This window comes from Spermophilus citellus (genome assembly GCF_964194105.1).
Source record: "Spermophilus citellus genome assembly, chromosome: 18".
Taxonomy (NCBI): Eukaryota; Metazoa; Chordata; class Mammalia; order Rodentia; family Sciuridae; genus Spermophilus; species Spermophilus citellus.
In genome coordinates this window covers 35,046,165-35,069,366 of record NC_138200.1, presented here as the reverse complement: position 1 = coordinate 35,069,366, position 23,202 = coordinate 35,046,165, and the positions used below count along the sequence as shown (strand labels likewise).

The 23,202-nt window shown below is 43.4% G+C and overlaps 1 protein-coding gene across 2 annotated transcripts in view; it reads left to right on the top strand.

Annotated features, from left to right (window-relative positions):
• Positions 1–16,795: 16,795 nt before the first annotated feature.
• Positions 16,796–23,202, top strand: part of ABCC12 (ATP binding cassette subfamily C member 12) — a gene marked incomplete at both ends in the record, with an annotated part of 59,818 nt that continues 53,411 nt past the window's right edge. For both annotated transcript variants that reach the window (XM_081275091.1, XM_081275092.1), the window contains 4 exons: positions 16,796–16,914; positions 18,928–19,083; positions 21,302–21,449; positions 21,735–21,968. In XM_081275091.1, coding sequence (XP_081131217.1) covers positions 16,796–16,914; positions 18,928–19,083; positions 21,302–21,449; positions 21,735–21,968 — 657 coding nt within the window. The remainder of the gene's footprint in view (positions 16,915–18,927; positions 19,084–21,301; positions 21,450–21,734; positions 21,969–23,202) is intronic.

Below are 23,202 nucleotides of genomic sequence, written 5' to 3'. Positions count from 1 at the left end.
TAGAGGTTTTAATCTATCCGCAGGGATAGCCTTTCTCATGGTCAAGTGCAGCAGGCCAGCTCAGGATGAGCTTGAGTAATGTCCTCAGGGACAGCAGCTGGAGGCAACAGTCCCATGGCCCTGGCCCTGTCCTGCCCTCCGACCTCAGCTCTAGACACTCTATTTTAAGAGGAACACTAATAAATGGAGGGTCTCCAAAGGACAACCACTGTGGCCGACTGAACACCAGTCTGGAGAGGGAACAGGAAGAGGAAGGAAAACAGGAGGGCTCAGACTGCAGTCTTCACATTGCTGAAGTGTCTTCAGAGGCGGGGGGCTCAGGCCAGGAGGCACAGAGAGAGGGCAGGTCACTAGATAGGCCCATAGGGAGTAGCTGCTTGAGGACCCTCTTCAGGGCCCGTGTACGTGAGGCAAGCACCCTACCACTGAGCCACACCCCGAGCCCACACGTGGTTCTTATGACCTCTTTGGCTCAGACTTGCTGATCATCTCACTGGGCCATAGTGTCTCCTTTCTTCAGCAGAAGTAGAGGGAGAACTCAGCACTGTCTCTTATTTTCTCTTAGACCAATCTCTCATCGAATTTCCATCCCCTCAGGCTCCAGTCTCCTTGCTGTTCACTAGTATCCTCTGTGGTCTCCTTGACCCCCAACTCCCAATTCTAGAGTTTCTACCAGAGACACTCTCATGCCAGCTATTAAGATTGTAAAATTTCGCCCCATTTTCCCAGATGGCCCCTATTCTTTTTAAAAATTATTTATTCTAATTTGTTATATATGATGGCAGAATGCAATTCATTTCATATTACACATACAGAGCACAATTTTTCAAATCACTGGTTGTACACAAAGAATTTTCATACCATGTCTTCACATGTGTACCTAGGGTAATGATGTTTAACTCATTCCACCATCATTCCTACTCTCTTCCCCTTCCCTTCTCTTCCCTCCCCTTTGCCATATCTGAAGCTCCTCCATTTTCTCCCATGCTCCCCGCCCATCACCATTATGAGTCAGCATCCTCATATCAAAGAAAATATTCGGCCTTTGTTTTTTTGGGGATTGGCTAACTTCACTTAGCATTATATTCCCCAATTCCATCCATTTACCTACAAATGCCATGATTTTATTTTCTTTTAATACTGAGTAATGTTCCATTGTGTATCTATACCAAAGTTTCTCTATCCATTATCTACTTACTGAAGGGCATCTGGGTTGGTTCCACAATTTAGCTATTGTGAATTGTGCTGCTATAAACATTGATATGGCTGTGTCCCTGTAGTATGCTGTTTTTAAGTCCTTTGAGATGACCCCTATTCTGTCTGCCTGTCTCATTTAGACAATCCTATGAAATCCAACTTCCAACTATGTCAGAGTCAGAAGCTACTTAGTTAATTCCTAGTCCAGAAGTTACCTTGTGGTCCACAGACCTGTCAGCTAGATTCAGGGGATCCATGAATTTGGAAAGGAAAAAAATTACATCTTTAGTTTTACCAACTGAAATTTAGCATTTCCCTTGATTATGCTTGAGAACAAACTTTGTAGTATAGTACCATTAGCTTTGAATTTGTCACCAATAGATGTTCTCAAATCTTATTTCAATGGTATCAGGTAATTCAAAATAACATTTATATGCATCAGTGCTTTGAAATTATAGTAGTCATTAGACTTACTGCTAGATCATGTTATTTAGTGCATCATTATGGAAGATTATATCTTATAATATCCAATTTTTGTGTTTTCATACCTATTTTGAATAATCATGTTTCCATATAATTGACCCTCTTTACGATATTACATGCTTTATTGTGGGAATTAGAAAAACCATCCTGAGACTACTCTAGAGTGCCAAAGAGATCCATGGCACAAAAAGAGTAAATTAAGAACCCTCATCTAATTCAATTCTGATGTTATCGAGGGAACTTGAGTCCCAGGCAGAGGAGGTAACCTGCTTACAACTACATCACTGGTTTCCAACAGGCTGGCTTGGGAGCTAAATCTAAAAAGGTGGAGGAAAAGAATGAAGAGGAATAGGCACACATCAAGAGCTGGGGACAGTGGCCTCACCCCAATACCGTAGTCGGGCTTGGTCTGCTGGGAGTTATGGTGTGAGGAGTATCGTTTTCCAATTTAATAATGATGTTTCTTTGTTCCCAAGTGCCCTGTGGTCTCTACTGTGCCCTAGAGAAAACTGTATTGATTCATACACTTCTGTTCCGCTCTGAGGGAGTCAGTTACCTGGCAGTCACTGGAATGCTCCTATATCTTCCTTAAAGAAAAAGGGGACAGTAAACACCATGTGCCTGAAGGTCCCCTTTCTGTTCCCCAAGTTAACTAGCTGAGTTAAGGAGACGATGAGAGCAAGCCTGAGCCGGAAGATACAAACACACATTATCTTGAAGGACACAGGTTTCTCTTATGCACACTGGGAACCAAGGTCGAGTTATTGTTATCTGTAGAAAGTACTTTCTTGTGTATACACCACGATGGTTGCATTTTTTTCTTCCTCCCTTCAGTGTTTTATTTTGAAATATTCAAAACTGTAGAAAGGTTGTAGGTAGAGTATAATGAATATCCAAATACCCTCCATCTAGATGAATAATTTGTTAACATTTTGCTTCCGTGTGTGTGTGTGTGTGTGTGTGTGTGTGTGTGATACATATGCATACCAACACAGACCTTTGAGCCTTTAGAAAGTTACTTGTGGACATTATAACCCTCCACCCTACATCCTTTACATATAGCTCCTAAAAACAGGCACCTTCTGTCATAACCAAAGTATAATTGTTACACTCATAAAATTTCACCATTGAAATGAACAACTTCGCAACCGATAGACCATTATCGAACACACAATTCAAATGTCTTCATTTATCTTAGTAATGTCTACTACAACTCAGTCACCCCTATCCAGACAATCCAGGATCTTAATAAGGAGCTATCATTGCATTTGATTGTCTTATCTCTTTAGGCTCTTTCTTAAAAAAATTTAAAAATTTATTCTGATTTGTTACATATGACAGCAGAATGTATTTCAATTCATATTACACATATAGAGCACAATTTTTCATGTCTCCGGTTGTACACAAAGTAAAGTCACATCATTCATGTCTTCATAGATGTACTTAGGGTAATGATGACCATCTCATTCCACTGTCTTCCCTATCCCTGTGCCCCCTCCCTTCTCCTCCCTCCCCTTTGTCCTACCTACAGTTCAAGATGGTTACATTTTGAGAGACAATTTATATAAGAAACTTAAGCAAGTTAATGCTAATGATGACACTGCTTCTGCAGCTTAATATATAAAACACACCTCTCTCTCTCTCTCTCTCTCTCTCTCTCTCTCTCTCCCCCTCCCCCCCCCCCCACAGATTGAACTCAGGGGCACTTAACCACTGATCCCCATTCCCAGCCTTTTTAAAAATTTCATTTTGAGACAGGCTCTTGTTAAGTTGCTCAGGGCCTCACTCAATTGCTGAGGCTGGCTTTAAACTTGTGATCCTCCTGCCTCAACCTCCCAAGCTGCTGGGATTATAGGCATGTGCCCCTGTGCCCAGCTAGAACCTCTCTTTACGTGCGGACTGGTCTGGGCGCCATGGAAAGGATACATGTCACTCATCCAGATGGCTGCCACTGAACCCAATGCCACGAGGGAGAGGAGGCGCTGCTTGCTAAGCACCTTGAGGGACAGAGGTGCTATCTGTTCAGCCTGTTGCCACTGAACTTTTCTTGGAGCTGTTACTGATATTTGTAAGCTTTCCCCAATAAACCAGATGTCTCTCATGCTGTCTCCAGGCACTTACTTGGGTTTTCCTGCATCCTACCCCAATGCCCAGGTACAACTAGACTTTGGACACAACAACACTCCTCTACCGCCTCCCCACACACATCACATATAGTTTGTGGTTCTGGGGTTTTGCCTGTCCATGAGTTAGAGCTCACAGAACACTTCCACAGGTACATCATTTTACATAAAATGTAGGATTGGTTGTGGCCGCCTGAGATGGCTGGGTTTTCACCGTGAGCTTCTTAAGGGTCAATGCAAAGAAGGAAATAGGTGTATTACAAGATCATCTACCAATCATTTAAAGATAGAATTTAGTTGTTCACCGTTAGCATAGGTTTCCTGGTCCTGAGGATGCAGAGTTACGTTTTGCATGTGCAGGGTGAGTTTCAATTCCTAGGTTGCTCTCTGAGCCAAAGGACTTGCTCACTTCTTTAAGCTATGAGTGGCGAGACTGAGGCCAGGACTCAATATTTGTGTTTATGAAACCTTTTTGTTCTTTATTAGAAGGCTTGTTCTCTAATTGTTGCATGCATGTATTTTTGGTTCACTAATCCTGGTGTTTCTTCCCCTTGTTTTACAAGTCCATTCAAATTCCACACATTTCTAGAACCATCTGATATCAACTTTGTTTGGACCTCCTCCTGTATCTTGCTCCTTGATTCATTAGGAAAACAATACATATAAGCTAAACCTGTTTTTTAAGCACATATTTTTATGTATGACCACCAGGCAGACTAATAGCAATCCAGAAGGTGGACTTCTTATCTCTCAAAAAAGCTTGCCAATTTAAAAATTATTCATAAGTGACAGCTACCTTTTGAGTGTTTACTGTGTAAAAGGCACCGTGTCCTTCATTCATGCTATCTAATTTAAAACCTCAATTAATTTACAATGATTTGAGGTTAGTGTTTTCATTTTGTAGTTGGAGAAATTGAAATTTAGAAACTTTGATGTCAGATCGGATTCTAGAGCTCCTATTCTCAACCAACACATGATATTGAGTCTCTACAACTCCACACACTGATTTCAAAGTGCTTTTGGGCCAGAACTCACTGCCTCTTTCTCTGAGTCTCTGTCTTTGTATAATTGTTATTACATTAAACTGTGTGTATTCACATATATAAGTGTACATACATCTATATCTATTTCCTTTTGAAGATTTCAGACAGAGCCTCGTTTTAGAATGAAAGCCTCCTAGAAGCTCAGAGCTGGGAAAATTCTCTTTTCCAGCAAACATGGATTTCTACTTGCCCCCAAGCACCCCTATCTTTGGGCACATAGACTCCTATTATATGCATATATCAGTATGTACAAATGATGTGCAGGATATTAGATATGCAAATCACTGTATTGATGTATTTGTAGGATAAAAGAAAAACAATGAGATGTCTTAAATTTTAATTACATAGACCAGTGGGCAGAGATAAAGGAAGTTAATCAGTAAATGGTTGCAGGTGAGACCAACAAAAACACCTTTTATGTTGAAACCTTAACTTCAGCCCCACCAAGGCCGACCACCAGGGCCACCATGCCTTGCTTACAATACCTTTCTGCACCATTAGCTCCAACCAACCCAGAAAAACCAGTGCCTTCTCCTTATGGACACCCTCCTGTCCCAAAGCTTTCCTCTTTTTGTGTGATCTACACCCCTGGCCCCTGTTTCTGTAGCCAGTATAGGGCACAGAGTTTTCCTTTCCCAGAGTTTATGAAACATGCTCTCAGTGCTGGTCCTGGCCCATCATTGTAGGAACTTGTCTCTGAACCTGGTCCTTTGTTTTCCTGGCTACCATTTGCGATAGTTCAATAAATCCTTTTATTTTAGAGACCCTTACATCTCCAAAGATTTGATTTTTAATGTTTAAAGGATGAGGAAAAGTAACAAGGATTTCTGATTTTTCTTCCTGTACTCCAATAGGTCCTCATGCTCCCCTCCACCACCAGGTGCGCCCACCAGGCTGGACCTCGCTCCCTGACCTTGGATAAACCCATGCACTGTCCGAAGTAGGAGCTGATCTATTTTGTGCTGAAGGACTCCCTTGGCCAGAGAGCAGACAGCCTCTCTCTATCATTCCACTCCAGAATCTGTTCCCTGAGAGATCAGACTCTGCTGTTCCAGAATACTGTCTGTCTTGGTAGAAATTCATCTCCTCCCGGCCTTGTCTGAACATGGAAGAAAACTGCTCAGGGTCCTCGACTGGTTAACTCCATAATATCTGCACTTGTTTGGAAGACTGGGCAAGGCAGTCTGCCACGGAGAATCCCTCCCCACCAGGATTGTTGAGAAGACTGAGTGATCAAGAGGATAAAGAACTTCAGGATACACAAAGGGCTGTACAAATGTCAAGTGATATTATTAGCAGTGATTTGCATCCGCGGAGGAAGGGAGGGAGGTAAATGAAATGGGACACTTTAGATGTGCATAAAGAAAACGTCTGCTGGTCTCACCACTCCCCATACCAGGGAGCCTTCCTCGAAGGATCCATTTTCCCACACCACATCTGTCTCCAGACCCTCCCCATTTCAGCTCAGGTGAAGTCAGTGAGTTGCATCTCTAGGAAACAGAGAAGCCAGAAACCACCAGCAGAGGGAGGAATTGACCAGCCCAAGAGTAAAGGAAGAGCCTTTGGCAGATAAAAAGACTACAGCAAAAATGTCCTTAAACCCATGTAAGTTAGGTGGAGAAGATCTTCTAAAATGTCTGAATATTCTTCAAAACAAATTAAGATTTGTTATTTCTGGATTGAGATTTTACTCCCTCCCAACCAATTCATTGGCCACTGTGAAATCCTTCTGCTGAGATTGGGCCAACTGTTCTGGGCAAGGTTCAAAAGGGACCCAAGGAATCCAACAAGGCCCAGACTCCAGAGCATATGACAAGTATGACAAGCAGGAAGCTTCTATGCAAAGTACCAGTCTCAGACTTTTGGTCAATTCAGGAAAAAAAGAATTGAGCTCAAATTGCCCTTCTATTTCTGGTTAAGTGAATGGGAAATACATGATGAATGAATGAATGAGATTTTCTCTGTTTTAAAGGTTGGATTTCCCCTCCCTCTCCTGAGTCCAGAGTTGCTTTACCTTTGTAGGAATAGAGAAAGAAATGGGATGTATTGTCACAGGCAGGGGCCAGGAAGAGGGTCAGGAGGTGTGGATACTGGTCTCAGCCTGGCCCCACACCAGTTGTGGCAGGCTCATGATGTTTGGAATGGGGCTGGAGGGAGGACCTCCCTCCCTCCTACACAAAGGTGTTCTGTGACAGGCCGTGAGGAGGTGGCTAGGCAAGCACATGGCATGAACTCTGTGTGTCTCCAGAGGAGCTGATGGACCATCCCGAGAGGGGGCAGTGCCCTTTAATGTGGGCTGAGGGAATGTTGGCCCCCCAGAGTTCCCTCCTCAGGTGTGGTGGGAGTGGCAGTTGAATGGGGCAGTTGGAGAGGAGGGCTCCAGGCAGGTGGGAGCAGGTGGGAGCAGGTGGGACAAGAGAAGCCAAACCCAAGGGCCATAGAGAGAAGGAGTTCCAGGCAAAGTGGGCAGCAGGTGCCACCTTGTGAGCCTCATGACTTCTGACACCTACTGCCTCTTCCTCTCCACCTGAGAACTCAGAACATTTCCTGTCCAGGTACAGTCTCTCTCTATTGCAATTATTGGTACCAATTAGTCCTCAGGGTCCTTGTTTCTCATCCCCAGGACAGGATCCCCGGTGGGTGACACGGTCACAGGTGGCTGCCTGTGGGAAGAAACAGGGGCCTGGGGCTCCCAGAGGGTCAAGGAAGCCTGGGCTCTTCCATTTTTGGAGACTCCTGGTATGTGAAAGAAAAAGCAGAAATGCCAGGACAGGCCTTAAAAAAATCTGTGATATACAAAAGCCCACCTTGAATAAATGAGGCCTTTCAACACACCCTCCCAAACACACACACACACACACACACACAAACACACACACACACGTGCACATACACACAGAGTTCACAGTTTAATCATGAGGATTTATTTTTTAAAAGGCCTTGAATTCATGGTGCATTAATACGTGGTTCTCATACATTTAAAATGGGGGATGAGATGAGAATCATCTTTCTTTAGTTATGTCAGAACATCTCTGTCCCAAAGGGGTGACCTCATTTGGAGACGCCATCACAGGCCAACATTTTAGGCCCTCGGGGGATAAGAGGCGTCAAGCACCACCTCATCCCACTTCCCTCCCTGACTTTGTGGTGGCTCACCCGCCTATGCCTCCCTCTGCTCCTCCCTCCACTCCTGGGTCCCTCACTCTGACACCAGCCCCCCATCACTCAGGGATTCGTCTCTGTCTATCTGCCCATACATGTGCTAGGGAGAGCCAACCTGAACAGACAGGAGCAGGAAGGGGTGTGGGAAAGCCTCCTCTGAGCTGGAGGCTGCTCAGACTCTGGAGGAAGTTGGGGGAGACTGTGAGATCATCAGATATTGCCAATTTGGGTGGTTTTAAATTAAGAATGTATTCATTAGGCTGGATGTAGCTCAGTATCTACATGCTCACGGCTCTGAGTTTGATTTCCGGAACAACAATAGCCTGGTCTCTTATCTGGGAAGGATTTTATGGTGAAAGGAGTCCTAAGAAAGGACTTCCATTGTGGGGCACCCAGGGAAGCTGGGAATCCAGTTCTCAAACAGGAAATTGTCAGTTTTCCGGGTTAGAGAGGCAGAAATGGAATATGAAGCTGTAGGTAGGTGTGGAAGATGTTTCTTCTCGAGATGCCCTCTTTCGTTCTCCCCACCGTGGACAGAGACAAGGATTGAGAAAAATGATTGTACTTATGAACAATAACTGTGTAAGTGTGATGCTAAATGCTAAGTGACCCCCCAAAAAAACCCCAGAATCAGGGAGCAAAAAAGAATCATGGGGACTGTGGCTAAATAAAGCCTGAATGCCTTGCCCCCAAGGGTGATGGCACTGACTATGACCACATGAATGTACATGAGCAACTGATTTTTCAGAAAAGCCAGAGGTCTTTTTTTTTAATATGATATCTTCTAATTATTAAATGTTTTCTACATATTAAAAAATTTAAAAAAAATCCATAGTCTGAATCAAATGGACCCATAAGTTGTATAGGCCATCAAATTATTAGTTTGTGTCCTCTCTAAACAGAGGCCTCCTCTGCTTCCACCTGTCCAGTGTATTGACGTTAGGTAAGGAACCCCCAGCCTGCAAGCAGAGAGATGCACCAAGGATTTCTTACCATCTCCTGCCAGCCCTCAGATGCTCTGAGTGGGAAAAGTCAGGGCAAGTACAGAGTCATGATGGCCACAGGGGCCCTGGCCTGCCTGGGCATGTGCCGGCTCCTGGAAGCTCTTCTCAGCTGTTCCCCTCTCCCCCCACGACTGCCTGCTAGCAGATTTCTCACTCTAGGCAGCTTCTCACTCCTGGCAGAGGATGGCATGACAGACGGCGATGGAGACGTTAGCCAAAGCCGACTTCCTGATTTTAAAAAGTCTCATTTCCCTCTGGGGCTGCCAAATTTAGCAAAGTGTCATTCCAGCTGCAAAGCTTCCAAGCTGTCTTAGGTAATCATAACTCTGCATCCCCCGTGGAGTGTTCAAGGAAATTACTCCCAGAGCCAATTTCCTATGCACTCTGATTACCCAAAACTGGCCAGGGAAGCTGGCCTTCTCTGTTGGACATCTTGGACTCAGAACCCCAAAGACAAGCTACCGACAGGTTGCTGTTGGGGCCTTTTGCCAGTAAAAATGGGAACCAAAAAGGCAGAAATCGTAGGGAAGGGCGCTGCACCAACAAATGGAGGCCTACCCTCTCAGAAGGCAGATCAGGACGAGGGGCTGGGAATTCAGCCTGGACAAGAGACGAATATCGACTGAGTTGGGGGGTGGGCATTGTGAGTTGAAATGAAGGAAATGAAGGTCATCAGAGGGCACATAGAAAGGGCATAGATTTTGACTAAATGGCTGAGACCACAGCAGTGGTTGCCGGAAAATAGCACCTGGTTCTACTGACGTAAAAAATGGATTCCCTTTAGAGCTATTTCCTTTAAAAGTACTTAACTTTTAATTTTGAAATAATTTCAAATGTACAGAAAAGTAGTAAGAGCAACCCTAAGAAATTCTGACTACCTTTTACTCAGATTTGCCAACAAATATTTTTGCCACAATTGTTTTACCGATCTCTTTCTATGCATTCTTATTATTTTTCTGACACATTTCAGAGTCAACTGTGGATATTTTGCTCCATTATCCCTAAATTCTTCAGTATGTATTTTCAAAGAACATCTGATCAAAATGATCCAAATGTACAATGATTAAAATCAGGAAATTTAACTTTGATATAACACAATTATATAGAGTCCATATTCAGCTTTCTCTAGTTGTCCCAAGAACATTTTTGAATCTTATTTTTTTTTTTTCAGTCCAGTATCCCATCCAGAATTGCACATTGCTTTTAGCTGTTATGTCTCTTTAGTTTCCTGTAATCCAAAGCTTTCCCCTCACCTTCCCTTGTCTTTCGGGATGCTAATGCTTCTGAATCGCCCAGGCCAGTTATTTTGTAGAATGTGTCTTTGAGCTTGTCGGATATCTCCTCTGGATTCAGTTTATGCATTTCCTGCATGTGTGCTACATGAGGGCTGTCTTAAGAAGATTCAGAGATCTGTTGCCAAAGCTTGTTGAAGCAGGATCAGGTTGGCCAGAAGGAAATCCTCTTATGGGTGGCTGAGTTTGCCATATCTGAGATCTTCCTGAGTTCTTGAAATTCTTGGATTCTGTGATTCTTTCACCCCCAAATAATTTCAGTTGGATTTCAGAACTTGCGGTGAATTCTTTCTTCTGCACCAGCTAATTCGTTCTGCTTTGCTCAGGTCATGGTGAGCAGGAGAGTGGTCCAGAAACTAGTAGGAGGTCACGAGCAACTGTCAGGGACCACAGCTTGATCACTCACCTGTGGTGCAGTGGTATTAAGGATCAGAATATGGTTTCAAGACTGTGCACAAAAGCTATGTCCATGTCCTGGTCTCTTCTTGCCTTTATGGTCAGAACTGGATTGCATTTACTCAGGGATAAATGACCATTCTAAGGATGAGAGACCAATTTCTTTTCTGTTCTCAGACTGAGCATCCTTTAGAGTGACTCGCAGCTCTCCATTGTCTTCCTGCAACAAATTCAGAAAGGCCAGGGGCATGGTGCTTTGGTAGAGAAAACTCTGAAGAACTTTCTGATACACATAGATATTGCCATGGTTTAGATTATGGGATGCATACCCCCCCCCAAAAAAAAAGCCCATGTATTAATGCAGGAGGTAAATGATTAGATTATGAGAGCTGTAGTGGATTAATCCAGTTTATGTGTTAATGATTTGAATGGATTACTGGGTAGTAGCTGTAGGCAAATGGCTGGAGGAAGTGGGTCACTGGGGTCATGCCTGGAGATTATATATTTTGTCCCTAGCTTCTCCCTCTCTCTCTCTGTTTCTTGGCTGTGATAAGCTGAGCAGCTTTCCTCCACCATGCCTGTCCACCATGATGTTCTGCCTCTCCATGGGCTCAGAGCAGTGGAGTTGGCTACCCATTGGCCGAATCTCTGAAAGCATGAGCCCAAATAAACTTCTCCTCCCCTAAGTTGTTCTTGTCAGGTATTTTGGTCACAGTGATAGAAAATTAACTAACAGAATTTTTTGGGAAAAAGTTCTACAGGAACATTTTAGCCTCGATCTAATCCTATGTAGGAACCAACTGATCAGACTACTGTCTACATAAATGGGCAAATCTGAAGCCCTTTATTCCCAGCCTTTTTTTTAATTTGTTCTTTTGAGATATACATGACAGTACAGTGTACTTTGACAATTATACATACATGGAATATAAATGCCCATTCTTGTGGTTGTACATGATGTGGAGTTACACTGGTCATGTATTCATATGTGAACATAGGAGAGTTATGTCCCATTTATTCTACTGTCTTTCCGATTTCCCTCGCCCCTCCCTTCCCTTCATTCCCCTTTGTTTAATCCCATGAATTTCTATTCTTCCCTCTCCACACCCCTTATTATGTGTCAGTATCCACATATCAGAGAGAATATTCGGCTTTTTGTTTTCTGGGATTGGCTTATTTCACTTAGCACGATATTCTCCAGTTTCATCTACTTGCCAGCAAATGCCATAATTTCATTCTTCTTTATGCCAGCCTTGTTTCTTGACTCTCTTACCAAAGCTTGCTGCACATGGTAAGGTCCCCTTAGGAACCTCGCTCTGCAGCTCCACAAACACACTCAGTCTTGGCCAAAAGCCTTGGTCTGGGCTTTCTCTCAAACTCTTCTTTCCTTTCCTTTCTTCTGCAATAACCCAGACGCAGTTTCACCTCCCCCAGGACATTCTTTCTAATCCCATCCTCCTTCCAGATCATGCTGACCTCTCTGTCCTCAGATCTTCTCTAGCACAGGTGTTCTGCATGACTCAGTGACACTGAGCACATGTAGCCTGGTTGCAGGGTTTATGATTAAATATTACGACATGAGAGCATCCCTGTGTAACTTCCAGGCCTCATTCCCTACACCCAGAGGTAGCCATCATGTTGAATTTCTTAAAAATGAACTTTATTTTATTTTAAAAAATATTTTATTAGTTGTTGATAGGCCTTTATTTATTTATATGTGGTGCTGAGAATCAAACCCAGTGCCTCCCACATGCTAGGCAAGCACTCTACCATTGAGCCACAACCCCAGCCCCTAAAATTTATTTTTTAAGAAAGTTTTAAATGTATAGAAAAACTGTAAAAATAGTACAGAAAGTTCCCACATATCCCACATCCAGTTTTCCCTACATATAATATCCTGTCTTATCACAGTATGTGTATTCTAATTCACAAATATTGCTACATTAGCTTTTCTTAGTTTTTATCTATTGTCTTTTTTCTGTTCCAAGATGTCATCAAGATACCACTTTAGTTGTTCTGTTTCCTTTAAGTTCCTCCTGGCTGTGTCATTTCCTTATTTTTGATGGCCTTGATAGTTTTGCTTTGGTTCTGGGGATTAAACCCAGGGCCTCATGAATGGGAAGGACATACTCTACCACTGAGCTACATCCCAGCCCTGACCTTGATAATTGTAAGGAGCACTGGTCAGGAATGTCCCTCAACCGGTATTTGTCTCCTGTGTTTCTCAAGATTAGGCTGGGACTATAGGTTTGAGGGAGGAAGATTGTTCTCATCACATCATTTCAAGGGCACATATTATCCACATGACTTACCACTCTTGATACTGACCCCGATATCACCTGGCTGAGGTGGTGATTGTCAGGTTATCTTCACTGTAAAGTTGTTATTATTTTTTTCTATATTGCACTGAACTCTTGGAAGCATTGTATTCTAGTTAAGTTGTTTCTTGCAGGGTAATAGGTTGATAATTTTGATGCTGCTCTGCATGTATACTTAATTGGATAATTAAGTAAATGGATAGTGGATGGTGAGAACCAGGTTTTTCACTTTTAGATTTGGAGTTTGTAGATAAGCAAGGAGAGGATGCTAGAATTAGGACAATTATGGTAATGGATAATCATTAGAGAATCAGTATGCTTATCTTAAAATAGATACAGATAGTTACATATAGAAATATTTATAGCTATGTGCATTTGTACTAGCCAATATACACACATATATTTCTTGTTTCATCATCTGAGAGGGCCCAGAAGCAAAAGTACTCCCATAACAAAGAAAAAACCTAGTGCCCGGATCTTGGTTTCTAATATCATTCTCCAGGAAAAGGAGTCATGGGTACCTGGAGAAGTGGAATTGTATTGCAAATACAGTTATTGGTAAAAAAAAAAAAATATATATATATATATATATATATATATATATATATATATATTGTTTTTAAAGTATGTGAACTTTGTGTAGTTATTTCAGAGTGCATTTTTTTGCAATTTATTTATTTTTTTGTTCTCAATTTATTGTGTGTGACATTCACATAGGTTGATGTGTGGACCTAGCTCATTAATATTTAGCATTGAATAGTAATATACTCTGTTCATATTATACAATTTGTTCATCCATTTTTCTATTTGCAGATGTCTGAGATGCTGTAAACAGAGTTACTTCAAATATTCTTGCAGAGGGGCTATAAAGATATTTTTTGTATGAGATTAAATCCTCTGTGGATTGTTTCCTTGTTTTTTTTTAGATTAACTTCCGTGTTGACACCAGTAAGTATGAGAGAAGAGAGGCTAGAGAATTGTGAGGAAAATGAAAAAGATCTTGCAAAGTTTGTGGCCACTCTGTATATGACTGCTTGGACAGGCAGAATTTCCCCTGCCATGTCCATATCCAGGGAGGATAAGGTAGCTTTGTTAGTAAGACAGTCTTTAACTTGACTGGGTAATGCCATATTGCTTTACAAATTAGTTGTTCAATTTATAGCCCCACCATCAGGATTTAAGGGTTGGTATGTGAAGTTTTTATGCTTTTTAATACTGCCTATTTGAAGAATGACACATGGTTATTACTGTAGTTTGGTTTTAATCCTCAATTCCCTGGCACTTAGAAATTGAACATATTTTCTTGTGTTTATTTGACTCATCTATCAATTGCCTATTTCTATCTTTTTCTCACTTTTTTAATTGATTGTGTTTTTTTGCTATTAATGTATTGAAAATGCTTTGATTTCTGCATGCTAATTCTTTATAATTAAATGCATCACATTTATACCAGCAAATCTTTTAAACATTGTGCCTTCTGATGAACAGACATCTATAGTTTCAAACTTATGACTTACTTTTTGAATTTTCTTTAAGAAATCCTTCCTTATTTGAAGATCATAAGTACATCTAATCACTTCTTACTGTTAGTATGGAATTTCTTTTTCTAGCCTTTTATTTTCAACCACTCATGTCTTTATATTTAAAATACACCTCTTGTAGGCAGCACATCATTGAATCTTGCTTTTCTACCTTGTCTGACAATCTTTGTTTTTTTAACTAAAATATTTAGTCCTTTAACATTTAACGCAATAATTATAAGGTTGGGTTTAAATCTATTGGCTTGCTATTGGTTTTCTATGTATTCCTTCTGTTTTTCTTCCTCTGTTCTTACTTGCCTATCTTTTTTGGGGGGTGCATTATTCTATTATTTACTATTCCATTCTATTAACTTGATTAAAATGTCTTATCGTTAACCCCCTTTTATGGTATTTTTTTTCCCTAGGGCTAGAATAATACTGTGGTTCACATTATACTGTGTGATATTGTGTATTAATTTCTCCTTGTGGGGGGATTTGTCCTAGACTACTGTCTTACTCATCACTAGTGATCCATTTGACAAATATGTATTGAACATCTAGTACACGTAGGAACTGGGCCAGGTGAGAAATATAGCTGTGAAAGAGACTGACATGAAAGCTCATAGTCTGTTTGGGTAAATAGAAAAGTAAGTGGGGAAGTTTTCCCAGAAAAAGATGGGTCTGAAATGAGCCCTGATGTCTGAGCAGGAGTTGGTCCAGAGAAGGGAGGAATAGGAAATTGTTCCAATGGTGGCAGTGGTGAGTACAAAGACCCCAAGGAAGGAGGAGTTGGCACTTTGTTTGGGGTGTGTTGAGACTCTCAGCTGGGCTGGTGCTCAGTGTTAGTTGGTGTAAACCGAGAGTGGAATACAGAGTAGGGTACACGCAAGCAGTAGTGAGTTTGATTGGTAACTTCGAATTTTCTGATTGAATCGGGAATCTAGAAGCTGGGTCTGTGGTATACAGGTAATGAGAATTCACTAACTGAATAACTGGAGAAATTTTGAGCAGATCTACTGCATGTGCCTCCTCTTCCAGCTGACTACAAGGCTTCAGTTTCCACTTTGGAGAATTTGTGTTTTTGTGATAAAGACATTTTGATTTTCAAAATATTTTTAATAAAAAAACCACCATCATATTTTCCCAGAGAAGTACCTCTTGTAATATAAGCAAGGGATTTCCCAAGGTTATTGCAGAAAGTAGGGAGTCTCAGTTTCCCTTGTTTCTAGACTGCCCCAGATGAGATGGTGACATTCTTCTCCATATAACACTGGAGGAAATCTTTCCTCTCTCTGGACCTCTGTTTCCTTTTCTGTATAATAAGGACTTTGGAAAAGTTTGCATCCAAGGATACTCCCAGCTCTGCCATGCTGTTATGTTTAATACCTTGGTGGGAATTGGTATATTCCAACTTATGGAGAGAACTCATGGGGGTATGACTCCTTTGTGTATATAATATTAAAGCTTCTGATTGCAAGTGACAGGAACCAACTTAACAGAGGTGAGGTTAAACAAAATAAAAGGAGAATTTATTTCTAGGATATGGGGAGAGGAATGTCATGGAATCCTAAAGCAAGAGTAGCTTTTAAGCTCCCAACCAACCCAACACAGGAAAAGAAGCAACTGAAGTCCTTAGGAGATTAGAGAATGAGGTGTTTGGTTTGTGGACTGGACATACCACATTGAAAAGTGTCCTCTCCAACTGGGTTGTTTGATTCCATTGGGGGCAGGGGCCACAGAAGTGGGAAAAATGTGGGTCTGCCCAGTTGGGGCTGGTCCTGAGAGGTTGAAGTTCTCTTATCAGTAGGTATCCAGGTAAAGGGGATAATAAAGGGTGTGTGGGGGTGAAAACTCTCACTTTGGATCATGCTAAGAGGGCAAACCCAGTTTCTTAGAAATTATTTTTTCCAGGCTGGGATTCAGCCTGGTTTCTACCAGAAAACTCACAATAGGATTTTTTTGGCTCCTACTCAACCCAACAGGGGAAAAGAAGAGGAGCAAAATGCTCTTACTAAGAAGGAGGTATCAGGATGGAGTTAAGGGATGTGGTGGGGCTTTGGGTCCTACTTCTACCTAAATGTGGATGGCGAGTTGGTAAAACCAGGTCTGTGGGGTCAATGCAGGGGACCAGGTCTGGGTTGAGTAGGAGCTGTCTGACTATTCATTTCTTCATTTCTCCATGAGCCTTCCCCATCTCTCTGCCACAGAGTAAAAGTGTCCCTAGGCTTTTGGCCTAGGGGTCCAGAGAGCCCTCATGATGGTTGGGGAAGGACCCTATCTTATCTCTGATCTGGATCGGCGAGGCCAGCGGAGGTCCTTTTCAGAGAGATATGACCCCAGCCTGAAGACCATGATCCCGGTGCGTCCCTATGCAAGGTAAGTCCGGAGGAGGATTGAAGTGGGGTCAGGACAGGATCTGACCCAGGGACAGCTGTGAGCCCATGAGCAGAGTGGGCACAGCCCTCCTCCCCCGCAATGTGCTGCTCTGCATGTTTGTCCTTTGTTCATCCACCCATCTGCACATGTACCCACTTCCTGATCACTCAATTCCTGTCTCCTCCTGTCCTTTGATGAAGGGGAATCAAGAGCAAACATTAAAAGAGAGCTTTTCATGTGCCAGGACCTGCACAAGTGCTTTGCAAACGTCTCATCCACTCTTCATAACCACCCTGGAGGTACTGGTATTGTCTTTATCTGATAGGAGAGGAAACCGAGGCACAAGAAAGGTTAAATAACTTGCCTGGAGACAGCCTTTACTTTTTTAACAAACTTCCTCCAACACTTAGTGGCTTAAGACAATTGCCACATATTTAGCTTATAATTTTATGGGCAGCCCATAAAGTAAAGCAACTTGGGCTGAGTTAGTTGGGGGTAGTTGACCTGGTCTTAGGCATCCCTTGCCCAGCAAGGTGACTGTGCTCCTGAGCTTGGTTGGCTGTTGGATAGGGGCAACGGGGCTAATTGGCCACTCCACCCTCCAAGAAGCAGGGATATAGATTTAGGGAGAGTGAGACAGGGAAGGAATAAAAGGCAACATGGGATGGGCCACTGCTGTAGGCAAGGGGGACTCGACTCCTGAGAAGGGTCCAAGCTCCTACCCAAAGGATGTGAGGTGGGAGCATTGACCCAAGGTCTAACACACTCTTGGTTCAGGTTTGACCCTGGGGGGAATGAACTCCCTGCAATAATGGGCTGCACACTGGTGCACCTGAGAAAGATCTGAAATAATGGTGAATAGACACAGTATGCATTTGAGAGGGGACACTGCCAGCCTGAGCTTGCTTGGAACCCTCTTCACAATATAGAGCTCGGGCATCTGGAATACAGCTAACATTCAGTAATTGGTGGCTAATGCTCTGTGTCTTTGACTTTTATTCTGTCTTACTCGATTAATTCCCCAAGGGCAAAAACATTGGTTCTTCTTCTTTCTTAGGCACATTTCCTTTTTCCTTCTTTCCTCTCTTTTCTTCTTCCTCTTCCTTCTTTTCTTCTTCCCTTCCTCTTCCTTTTATCTCTTCATCTTCCTCCTCTTTCTCTTCCTCCTCCTCCTCCTCCTCCTCTTCCTCCTGCTCCTCTCCATTTCTTCTTCCTACCCTCTTTGCCTTTCCTATCTCTCTCCTCTATCTGTTAGGTAATACTTAGTATGTGTTGGTGCACTCAGTCCTCATAATAAGCCCAGAGTTTCCCTTCAGCTCTTAGCTTCTTGGGACACCTTGCCCTCTGTGGCATGCCCTGCTCTGGACTTTACCAGTCCCCTGGAAAGCAAAAGACGGGTGCTTGACCCCCTCTGATGGTCAACTAATGGGTCTCTCATTTCCTCATTTGTCAAACGTGGCAAGTGCCCTTCTTCCCATGAGATGATCATGAGGCTCAAGCTTTGGCAAAATGTTCAACAACCATTTCACTGAAAAAAAAATCATTGGTTTATAACACTTATCAATTATTGTTATGTAAATTACTCTACCATGGTCAATTTTGATGCTATTGAATAAGAAGTTGGGAAGAGATACCCAGTACCATACCATCCCATGGTATTTCCAGTATAAAGATGATAAATAGATGCAAATAACTTCAAGAAAACAGATAATAGTAACATAATTAGGAAGTGATGAGATCTGAGTGTGGAGCCACCTTTGTCTTTTGGATAATTTATTTAAATTTATGTAACTTAATTTTGAATATTGGCTGCGTTTAGCAATTGACTTGCAAAATTCCTGAAAATTTAATAATGTCTCTCATGAGCTTGTATAAACTGGCCCCAGGGTTAATGAATGCAAGTCCCAGGTTCTAAGTGTGGCTGTGGTTATTATTGTGGTTACTAAGTCGAACCAGGAGGCCAGGACAATGACCCCAACACCTAGAAACACTGAGTATTGCATTTGTCTGTAGGTTGGCATCCAACCCGGTGGACGATGCAGGGCTGCTCTCCTTTGCCACATTCTCCTGGCTTACACCAATGATGGTTAGAGGGTACAGGCACACGCTGACTGTGGACACCCTGCCCCCGCTGTCACCATATGACTCATCTGACACCAACGCCAGAAGGTACCTGAATTTGCTTCTGTCACCTGGGGAGAGGCGCCCACCCTAGGAAGGGGTCCTGGGGTCCCCTCTGGGTGCCTCCATTTCCCCTGTATGGAATTGATGCACATAGCGGCTGGTGATCCTGCTCAGTGGCTGCTCTCTGACACTTGGGCTGACTGCCTGCCCTTCTTGCCTCAGGGGAGGTGAGTGTTGGGCAGAGTTGGTTGGAGAGCTCCAGTCTGAGGCTCAGGTCCTTCAGCTCCTTTGTAGAACAAAGGTGGTGGCTGGAAACTTGCTTTGCTGGATGTTGGTGGCCCTGCCAGGCTGCTGCATAGAGCTCTTGGCATTGTGTTGTGTTTCATTTTAGAAACCATTATTGGACTTCTGTATCACAAAAGGCACCTAGGCTGAACCCAACGTGACCATCAGTATTTGCCATTTTGACTTGTAAAAATGGAATTGTCATTGGTCCAAGCTAATTCATGTTCATTATAAAAGTGTTAAAGCAACAAAATTTAAGCAGCACAAGTATCCCTAGCATATTCTTGCTTCCCCATCACAGAGGTTAAACACTGTTAAAATGTTGATGTGGTCCTTTCCAGAATCTTCCTACTCTGATGAAACATGCTCTGTGCCATCATCCGCAACAGGGCAATGCCTCTTCTTTTTCCTCCCCACCCACAGGTTGTGCTTTTTACATTTAAGGAAAAAAGTGAAACATACTCTGTAGTTGTTCATCACTTTGCTCTTTTCAGTTGGAAATGCACGAGGACTTGTGCACACAGAGACTCCACTTTTATTCTTTCCACCACTGAACACTATAGTTCTGATGACCAAGAATGTCTTCAACATGGAAGAAGTTCTCTCAAAGGCCCCTGTGATTTTTATCTCCTGGAAGTCGCCCTGTCTTTGGTCACATGGGGATAAAGTGCAGGGCTTAACTTGGGGTAAACACTCAAAGGGCTGGGCGTGTTAGTTGCAGCTTTGCCATTGCTTCTAGAATGGTGCTTCCACTCATCTCTGCCCTGAAGACATCTCAGCCAGTGGTAATTTCTAGATAGAATCTACTGTCTGGAGAAAGTTGCCAGGCAGCACTGAGAGAAAAGGGCTGAACCAGTGTTTGTGGAGTACTGGATTTTCCTTCCAGCTCTCTGGCCTGACTCTCGTTTTTCTTGTGCCCTTCCATCTACCCCACATCATCTTAGATCCTCTTCTATGCTGTCTTCTGTTTCAAAAGCTTAGACACCAAGCACATGCGGGCTACTCAATGATGTATCCATCTCTAGTCCTGGCCTCTCTTCCAGATTCTGAATCTGCACACCTAGCATGACACTGGACAGTGGCATTTGGGTGACACACAAGCATCTATATCCAAATCTGAATTCTGTGTGTGTGTGTGCGCGCACGCATGCTGGAGATTAAACCCAGGGCCTTGCACGTGCTAGGCAAGTGCTTAAAACTGCATTAGTGATCTCAGTCCCAACTTGGTAACCTTCTCCTCTTCCTCTTTTCCCTGACTCCTTAAACTTCCTTCACACAGTTGGTCAATCCAAGAAACTGGGATCCATCCTTGGTTTCCCTTCTCCATTCCGCCCACCTCTAATTCATGGGTGAGTCCTGCTGTCACTCCCTTCCACCTTTCCTTGCACCCACTACTGAACTGTGCACCTCCCACTTGGATGCCAACAGTCTTCTACTGTGGGATCCTTACCTTTCCCTTGCTCCTCCAATAATCCATAGCTTTCAAAGCAGCCGAGTGATCCTTTAGATAAATGAAATGGTCCTGTTATAGTGGCTTAAAAACCTGGGATGGCTTCTCTTGCACTTGAGATTGGAATACAATCTAATCTCCTCATGGAGGCTGTGAGGTCCTGGGAGATGTGGCCTAGCTGTGCCTCTCAGCCTCTTGATTCACATGCCACTCTCCTGTCACGCTGGTCTTTCAGATCTTTGAAGTGGTCAGTCTTCTTTGCCCTGGAGAAGAGCTGGCCAGGAGGCAGTACAAACAAAGGGCAAGAGTGTGCCCAAGTGCCAGCTATTCAGCCCTGTCTAGGCATTGCCTCTGCTCCTTCCTGTAGGCCACCTGCCCAGGCAAAGAAGAAGGTGAATCCATGCTGCTTGTCTGAAGGCAAATCACCACTCCCAAGAACCAGGGCTGTGTGGTACCCCCTGTCAGGGTGTGCCCACCAGAGCAGTTTTAAATGGCAATGCCAATCTCTTTTCTGATCTTTCATCGCAGGTTTCGAATCCTTTGGGATAAAGAGGTAGAAAGGGTGGGTCCCGAGAAGGCCTCCCTGGGCCAAGTGGCCTGGAAATTCCAGAGGACGCGTGTCTTGATGGACATCTTGGCCAACATCCTGTGCATCATCATGTCAGCCATTGGGCCGGTGAGTGGGGGCAGCCCTTCTTCTGCCTTGTCTCCTAGGTCCCCAGCTGGGCAAAGCATGTCATTAGTTACTTTCTCTACGAACTGGTGGGTTTAGTACATTGTCATTATCTTTGTGTTCCTCAGGGGTGAATTTTCATAAAGTTAATCCTTGTCGAGCGCAGCAGCCACTGAAATTAATTAAAAAGTTTGCCTCATAAAGTCTGCTTGCTGACATTATTGAGGCCTCGTATACCAACCTCCACCCCCAGTGGCCCTCTCCTCTCTCCACCGCGCTGTTTTACAGACGGTTCTCATTCACCAAATCCTCCAGCACACCGAGAGCTCCTCCAGGAAAGTCTGGGTTGGCATCAGCCTGTGCATGGCCCTTTTTGCCACTGAGGTTACCAAGGTCCTCTTTTGGGCCCTGGCCTGGGCCATAAATTACCGCACGGCGATCCGGTTGAAGGTGGCCCTCTCCACCCTGGTTTTCGAAAACCTGGTGTCCTTCAAGACATTGACACACTTCTCTGTTGGTGAGGTAAGCTTGTCCAGAAGGAGTCTACTTTTGGAAAATTAATTCTTGGGTTTTTAAAATGTGTGAGAGGTCTGGACGGAGCACTAGCCTTTCTTTTGATTATCCATATCCTGTCTATCATATGTTGCATCTCAGAGCGGGTGGGGACTCAAGACATGGGAAAAGTTCAGAGAAAGGAGAATTGGGTGACTTCCTAGTTACAGCTGGGACAGGCCTCAGGGGTGACTTCATTCTTATCCCTTTGGTTTTCCATGAAGAGCACAACCCTAGGTATTCGATAAAATTGATTGATGGGTGGATCCAATAATTCCAGTTGTGTAGCATTTGGGATGCCAAAGCCATAATGAAAACCATGCCTGTTGTACTTCAGAATTGACATTTTCTTAAGCCCTTAATCCTCAGCAATAAAATCCTTGCTGCTGATTCAAGAAAAATTTTCCTCATCAAGGGAACCCCAGGTGGTGCGAGTTAAGAGAAAGGGCTTGCTTGGCTCTTACAGTTGCTCTTTTCTGTGTGTTCAAAGAGTCCCACATCAATTATAATCAGATTCTGAAAGTAACAGAAACCCCCAAATAACAGTGGATTAACCAAGATGAATTTATTTCACCATTTAAAAGGAGTCTGCAAGAGGGCAATCCAGGGCTGGCAGGAGGATTTCAGGATCCTTCTCTTTTCTTCGTCACTGTCTTAGCATGTAGTTCCCACAGTGGTGCAGGATAGACTCTAGAGATCCCAGCCATCCCAACCATGTTTCAGATAGTTGGTAGGAAGAAGGAGAGAAAAACAAAAGGGGTGTGTCTTCCAGTTGGGTTGGATCCTCTTTAGAACCCATCCCAACATCCCATGACACACTTTGACTGGTATCTCACCATGCCCTTCCCAAAGTCACCCCTTCCACCAAGGAGGTTGGGAAATGTAGTCTTTTAGCTGGGCACCATGCTGCCTGAACTCTGCTGCCTAAGAAGGGCAAACAGATACAGAGTAGGCAGCAAGCAGTCTCTCCAGCATGCTCCTAGATGGTTCTATTACTCTTTTTTTTTTTTTGGTGATGGTGGTGATGGGATTACCAGGGATTGAACTCAGGGGCACTTGACCACTGAGCCATATCCCCAGCCCTGTTTTGTATTTTATTTAGAGACAGGGTCTCACTGAGTTGCTTAGCACCTCGCCATTGCCGAGGCTGGCTTTGAACTCGAGATCCTCCTGTCTCAGCCTCCCCAGCCGCTGGGATTACAAG